This window comes from Carassius gibelio, chromosome B16 (genome assembly GCF_023724105.1).
Source record: "Carassius gibelio isolate Cgi1373 ecotype wild population from Czech Republic chromosome B16, carGib1.2-hapl.c, whole genome shotgun sequence".
NCBI lineage: Eukaryota > Metazoa > Chordata > Actinopteri > Cypriniformes > Cyprinidae > Carassius > Carassius gibelio.
The window spans coordinates 20123386-20130798 of NC_068411.1; the positions used below are offsets into that span (position 1 = coordinate 20123386).

Here is a 7413-nt window from a genome sequence, read left to right on the forward strand (position 1 = left end):
ATATGCCTGAACTTTAATATTTGTACTCATGGAAATTATAAAGTAGTCAAACCTGTTCATTAGTAGGGGGTGTCCCAATACTTTTGTCCATATAGTGTAGTTAGTTAGCTGCCCAGTTAGGTTTAGCTAACAATATTTTTCAAATAGGTTATTATAATTTTGTAATTCATAATTATTTTATTATTTTTTATATATATTTATATTAAGGTAATATTTATATTAAGGTAAAACTGCCTTTACTCTGATTTTACTTTAAATGTATAAAGCAAATTGCTTTGTCAGACTATGGGAGAATTTTACCTTTTTACCTGTGGGGCAAAACGCCCCTTTGATACAAATGTATTTTTTGTTAAAAATCTAGTAACATGAAAACTCTGGATTCATACTTGGTTTTTAATGATGTGATTGTCAATAAAACGTCAACTATTTTGAACACATTTAAAAAAAAAAAAAATCACAGAAATAAATTACTTATTCCTTATAGGGGACATATGATGTTACCCCTTACACAAAATAATATTTTTTTTAATTATAATTTGTGTATTTGGTGTAATAAAATGTGTTTATGCGGTTTAAGGTTAAAAAACACATTATTTTCCAAAAACTTTACATTATTGCTTCTCTTTAATGCCCAGCCTTTCTGTAACACATCGATTTTTAACAAAAGCTCATCGGTCTGAAAAGCGAGGTGTGCTCGGATTGGCCATCTATCCAGTGCTTTGTGATTGGACGAATGCCTCAAGCATGTGACGGAAATGCTACTCCTCTTTACATACTGTGATGCTTGTCCTGGTCAGAACACTGGTCAGACAAGACAACAATATGGAGTCAATATAATGCCTTTGTGGCAGGGGGGGCGTGGTTTAGCGAAGTCTGCAGCGGGAGAGAGAATCAGGAGACGAGTGGTAAGTGAGTGGTTTGGCCAAAAATTATCATCACCTGTTTCTTGTTCTAGTAATTGGCGTGGAGAGAGTATAAAACGCCAGGAGAGATGGAAGCAACCGAGAGAGAGACGGACTGCTGACGCGAGCCGGAAACAGAAACCGGAAAGAGTGAAACGGAAGTAGTGTTGAAGTGTCAGAATAAGAGTCACCGTTTGGGTGTTTGTACTTTTTAGTTATTTTTGTTTATAATAAATCTGTCAGCAGTCCAGCCGACCCCTTTGTCCTCTTCCTTCCATCCCACGAACTTTGCTACACTGGTGCTGAAACCCGGGAGGAAGTAGGACCGTCGCCGCCGCCATGCAAAGTCCGGCTGCCACACCGCTTGCGGACATCATCGCCTCCTTCGCAGTCCTTCACCGCAAACAACACCAGGCCCTGCTGGAACTGAGGACTGATCAGAAGAGGCTTTCCAGGCCATTGTCCAGGCCCAGCAGGAGGACCGCGAGAGGTTCCGGAGCTGGCTCGATCGGGAGGTTCGCGCCGAGGCCGATGGGCCGCCCCGCCGAGCCCATGCATCTACCGCTGCACAAGATGGGGCCCCAGGACGATCCGGGGGCCTTCCTGGAGCTATTCGAGAAGTCAGCGGAGGCCTGCAGTTGGCCCCGAGAGCAGTGGCCGGTGCGCCTCATTCCCCTGCTTTCCGGAGAGGCACAGGTGGCTGCCCAACAACTTCTGGTGGAGAACCTCATGGTCTTCGATGACCTAAAGAGGGCCGTCATACAGCGGGTCGGCCGGTTGACCGAACAACACCGCCAGCGGTTCCGGTCCCTGGACTTGGGCGAAGCCGGTCGACCCTTCGCGATGGCCCAACAGCTCCGGGACTCCTGCCGCAAGTGGCTACTAGCCGAGGGAAGTGATGTGGAGCATGTCGTCGACCTGGTGGTGCTGGAGCATTTCATCGCTCTGCTTCCCAAAAAGACGGCCGAGTGGGTCCAGTGCCACCGCCCCACGTCGCCATCCACCTGGCGGAGGACCACATGGTGGCGTGCCCAGGGGTCGGCACACCCCCACTTACTAACTCTCTCTCTCCTTCTCTCTCTCCCCCCTCTCTCTCTCGCCCTGTCCCTCTCCCTAGGTCCCGTCCACCCGGCCCTCCTCGTGTCCCGCCCTGGGTCTGACCAAGGCCATTTCGCGAGTCCCAGGGCCCCGCCCTTTGTGGCTGCCGGAGGGGACAGTGCTTCCGTTTCTCCGCTCTCTCCGCGCCAATTCTCCAATCCACTCCCTGCCACTGGGGCGGCGGGTAGGTCTGGGCTGGCCTGTTGGCGTTGCGGGGACCCGGAGCATTTCGTGGACAGGTGTCCAGTGATGGAGGTGGGGACGATGATCTGGGTCCCGGACGTCCCACAGGTCACCCCTGGTCAGGCTGGCGAGTACCAAATACCAGTGAGTATCAAGGGGGGTACATATCCGGCCTTGGTGGATTCAGGATATAACCAAACCTCAGTCCATCAAAGCCTGATTCAACCGGGGGCATTGGATAATAGCCGCGTGGTTAAGGTGCGGTGCGTACACAGGGATGTGGTGGAGTATCCGGTTGTCCCAATAAGCATTTAATTCAGGGGACAAAAGCATAGTGTAGAGGTGGCAGTTAGTCCTCACCTCCGGCATCCGATAATTTTGGGAACGAATTGGCCCGTGTTTACGGTGTTATTGGGGTCGTTATGTGCGGATGCCTCTTGGAGAAATAAGGCACGAAAGGAAACCACACGGGTACAGGTCAGAGAAACTGAGCCAGGGCCGCGGGGGTCTGCTTCAGGGGAACCGAACGAAATCGGGAGACTAATTCTCTCAGAGCGTGATGACTTTCCTCTGGAGCAGTCTCAAGATGAGTCACTAAAACATGCGTTTCAACAGGTCCGCGCCATCGATGGCCAGTCTCTCCAACCTGCTCTCCCGCTCTCCTATCCGTATTTTGCCATTTTAAAAGATCGGTTTTATAGAGTGACCCAAGACACTCGGACAAAATTGAATACAACCCAGTTGTTAATTCCAAAGGGCCGCAGGGAAATGCTTTTCCAGGTGGCTCATTCTAATCCTATGGCGGGCCATTTGGGACAGGCCGCAACAGTGAATCGCCTCATGGCCCGTTTCTTTTGGCCGGGCATTCATGACAACATGCACAGGTGGTGCGTGTGTTGTCCGAAATGTCAGTTGGTAAACCCACCGGCCGCCCCAAAAGCGCCTTTGCGCCTTCTTCCCTTAATGCAGGTCCCCTTCGAGAGAATTGGTATGGACCTCATCGGGCCATTAGAGCGATTGGCACGAGGACATCGCTTTGCATTAGTCATAGTTGATTATGCAACGCGATATCCTGAAGTGGTGGCCCTCCACAACATTTCCACTAAAAGTGTTGCGGATGCCCTGTTTCGTCTTATCTCCCGGGTGGGGGTTCCAAAAGAAATCCTCATCGATCAGGGCACGGCGTTTATGTCACGTACGCTACGCAAACTGTACGGATTGTTGGGCATTAAATCGATTCGAACTAGCGTCTATCACCCACAAACCGATGGCCTGGTCGAATGATTTAATTGCACACTTAAATCCATGATCCGTAAATTCGTTCACGAAGACACCAAAAATTGTGATAGGTGGCTAGAGCCCTTGTTATTCGCTGTGCGAGAGGTCCCGCAAGCCTCCACGGGGTTTTCCCCCTTCGAGCTTCTCTATGGACACCAGCCCCGGGGGCTGCTCGACGTACTGAGAGAAACTTGGGAGAAGGGACCATCTCAGGGCAAAAACGAAATTCAGTATGTGCTGGACTTGAAAACAAAACTCCACACATTGGGGCGGCTATCAATGGAGAATTTGTTACAAGCCCAGGACCGCCAGAGCCAGCTGTATAACAGGGGAACTAGGTTACGCAAATTTGCACCGGGAGAGAAAGTACTTGTATTACTCCCAACGTTGAGCTCCAAATTAATGGCTAAGTGGCAGGGACCGTTTGAGGTCGCACGACAGGTCGGAGATCTTGATTATGAAGTAATACGGTCCGATAAGAACGGGTCCCGTCAGATCTACCACCTCAATCTCCTTAAAAAATGGAATGAGGCGGAATCAGTGATGTTGGCAATGGTGACTGGCGCAGAGGATGATCTCGGGCCAGAGGCGAATATCAAACCACAATCCCTCGCCCTGGCTACTGGTGGAGATCACCTCTCGCCGTCCCAACTCACTGATTTAACGAAATTGCAGGCAGAGTTTGCCGACGTCTTCTCGCCCCTACCGGGCCATACTAACCTGATTCAGCACCATATCGAGACAGAGCCGGGTGTGGTAGTTCGCAGCCGGCCGTATCGTTTACCTGAGCACAAGAAAAAAGTAGTTCAGGCTGAATTAGGCGCTATGCTTGACATGGGGGTAATAGAAGAATCTAATAGTAACTGGGCCAGCCCGATAGTTTTAGTTCCGAAAACGGACGGCTCAGCCCGATTCTGTGTAGATTACCGCAAGGTGAATGCTGTGTTGAAATTCGACGCATTTCCAATGCCGTGGGTTGACGAGTTGCTTGATCGGCTAGGCACGGCTCGTTTTTATTCGACATTGGACTTAACAAAGGGCTATTGGCAGATCCCCTTGTCTCCATTGTCCAGAGAAAAGACAGCTTTCACAACGCCGTTTGGATTACACCAATTTGTTACCCTTCCGTTTGGCTTGTTCGGGGCCCCAGCTACCTTTCAGCGCCTCATGGATAGGATTCTGCGGCCCAATGCTGCATATGCAGCTGCCTACCTAGATGATATCATTATATTTAGTAATGATTGGCAGTGGCATATGCTGCATCTGAGGGATGTCCTGAGGTCGCTGAGGGGAGCGGGGCTCACGGCCAACCCAAAGAAGTGTGCAATTGGGCGTGTGGAAGTAAGGTATCTGGGCTTCCACATGGGGCATGGGCAGGTGCGTCCCCAAATTGATAAGACAGCCACTATTGCGACCTGCCCACGTCCCAAGACCAAAAAGGAGGTAAGGCAGTTCTTGGGGCTGGCGGGATATTATAGACGGTTTATTCCGAATTATTCGGACCTCACCAGCCCTTTGACTGACCTTACTAAAAAGGAGATCCCAGATGCGGTCCAGTGGACGGAGCCGTGTCAGCAGGCCTTAATTCAGGTCAAGGCTGCTCTGTGTGGCGGGCTGTTGTTACACTCTCCTGATTGTTCTCTCCCTTTTCTGTTGCAGACAGACGCGTCGGACAGGGGGCTGGGGGCATTCCTGTCCCAGGACATAGAAGGGGAGGAACGGCCGGTGCTGTACATTAGCCGGAAGCTCTCGAAGAGAGAGGCTAACTACAGCACCATCGAGAAAGAGTGCCTTGCCATCAGATGGGCCATCCTCACCCTCCGCTATTATCTCCTGGGATGGGAGTTCACCCTCTGTTCAGACCACGCTCCGCTGCAGTGGCTCCACCTAATGAAGGATACCAACGCGCGGATCACTTGTTGGTATCTAGCTCTTCAGCCTTTTAAGTTCAAGGTGATCCACAGGCCGGGTGTTCAGATGGCGGTGGCCGACTTCCTCTCCAGAAATGGTCTGCAGTCTGCAGCGGGAGAGAGAATCAGGAGACGAGTGGTAAGTGAGTGGTTTGGGCAAAAATTATCATCACCTGTTTCTTGTTCTAGTAATTGGCGTGGAGAGAGTATAAAACGCCAGGAGAGACGGAAGCAACCGAGAGAGAGACGGACTGCTGACGCGAGCTGGAAACAGAAACCAGAAAGAGTGAAACGGAAGTAGTGTTGAAGTGTCAGAATAAGAGTCACCGTTTGGGTGTTTGTACTTTTTAGTTATTTTTGTTTATAATAAATCTGTCAGCAGTCCAGCCGACCCCTTTGTCCTCTTCCTTCCAGCCCACGAACTTTGCTACAGCCTTATATATATATGCAAAAAAAATAATAAAGTTTTGCAAAAGAAAATAAAGTTTTGGTAACAAAAATTAAAGTATTGAGGAAAATAAATTTGCTTTTTGCAAACAAAAATAACGAATTGCAAAATAAAATAAATTATTGGGAGAGAAAAACTAAGTTTTGCAAAAAAACTAATGAAACAGCGCAAAAGCAATGATTAACTTGAGCCAACGCTGCTAATACACATATACATTTGTTAATAAAGTTAATAAAACTAAAAAATGCATGTTTTAATGCTACTGAATAAAAAAAAAAACGATCCACTCGCAAGCCTCTGCTCATCATGACAGTACCTGGATCAGTGAGCTGCGTCTCGGGCCGATGATGTCACTTCCAGGGAGGCATGTTGTACACGCCCCTGTCCCTTGACTCCACCCCCACGTCAAAACAGTGCCACAAAGCCAGACGCGTAAGGAAGGTGAAGCGCACGAGGAAGGGAAAATGGTATCGCAAACTCAAACTAGGCTGACACGCAAAATAAAAGCAGCATTGCAAATAAATTACTAGAAATTACCATGTAAAATATGTATTGCAAAATCATTGCTTTTGCGCTGTTTCATTTATGTTTTGCAAGTCTTTATTTTTGTTTGCAAAAAGCAAATTTATTTTCCTCAATACCTTAATTTTCAGTTGCAAAACTTTATTTTCTTTTGCAAAGCTTTATTTTTTTGCGTATATATAAGGCATTATATTGACTCCATACAAAAACAATAAAACCCATTACAAACAAGCCATTTGTTACATCCAGTGGAAACATAATTGCAGATTATAATGACTTATACTTTTTTTAAGCATTGTGTTGCATAGCGCCATGTAAACAAAACCATGTCTGCATTTTTTTGATCAGAGAAACGACAAACAACAAGCTCTACTCTACACCAGTGGTTCCCAATTCCAGTCCTCGAAATAGAACAAACGTCCGAAGCCATAAGAGAAACATACAAAATGTGCAGAGCACGGAGGTGTGAGGACTGGAATTGAGAACCGCTGCTCTGCACTGCTCAAAACTCACATTTGAATCATCAGTGGCAAATCCTTTACATATGTTAATATTCTTACAGTCTGTGAGTCAGAACAGCCCACATTGTAGTCTTCTCTCCCAGGATCAGGAAACAGTCCTCCATAAAATGTGCTTTTCCTCCACTCTACCCTATAAACTCACCCTATAACTATTATTTATTCATGAAGTCATTCAACATTTAACATTGTTGCCAAAAAGGGCAAAGTGATTAACGTTAAGTTCATTTCTGAGCATCTCGTGCTCCAAAAAAAGAAAAAAAGTCACAATATGTTTGCTGATGGTCATTTGATTTACAAGCTTTAGAAATTGAGATGATTGTTAACAATGAAGCAAACTAGTCACCTTCTGCCGAAAACTGCCATTTGTGTTATTCACATTGATCCAGTGAGTTTTTTTTAAAACTCTTGCTACTTTATTCTTCAGTACAAAACAATGCTGAACTGAATTGCCCAACTTTTTGAGCAAGTGGCATTTTTTTAGATGATCACTCAAACAAAAAGAGATTTGGAAGAGTTTTAAAAAACACTTAGTAGTTGGTACATTTAGCAGC

At 47.1% G+C, this 7413-nt stretch overlaps 1 protein-coding gene across 1 annotated transcript; it reads left to right on the top strand.

The window, feature by feature from the left end:
- The first annotated feature begins 931 nt into the window (after positions 1 to 931).
- Positions 932 to 5672, top strand: LOC127975148 (uncharacterized). The gene is made up of 2 exons (XM_052578971.1): positions 932 to 2327; positions 5121 to 5672. Exons 1-2 carry the CDS (start codon positions 1242 to 1244, stop codon positions 5670 to 5672), a joined length of 1638 nt encoding a protein of 545 aa, XP_052434931.1. The 5' UTR covers positions 932 to 1241.
- Positions 5673 to 7413: the final 1741 nt, after the last annotated feature.

Bases quoted from the DNA above. Each gene is read 5' to 3' on its own strand.
- LOC127975148 (XM_052578971.1), top strand. From the start codon at position 1,242: ATGCAAAGTCCGGCTGCCACACCGCTTGCGGACATCATCGCCTCCTTC. The intron at 2,328-5,120 runs GTGAGTATCAAG...TTTCTGTTGCAG, and splicing joins CTGGCGAGTACCAAATACCA to ACAGACGCGTCGGACAGGGG.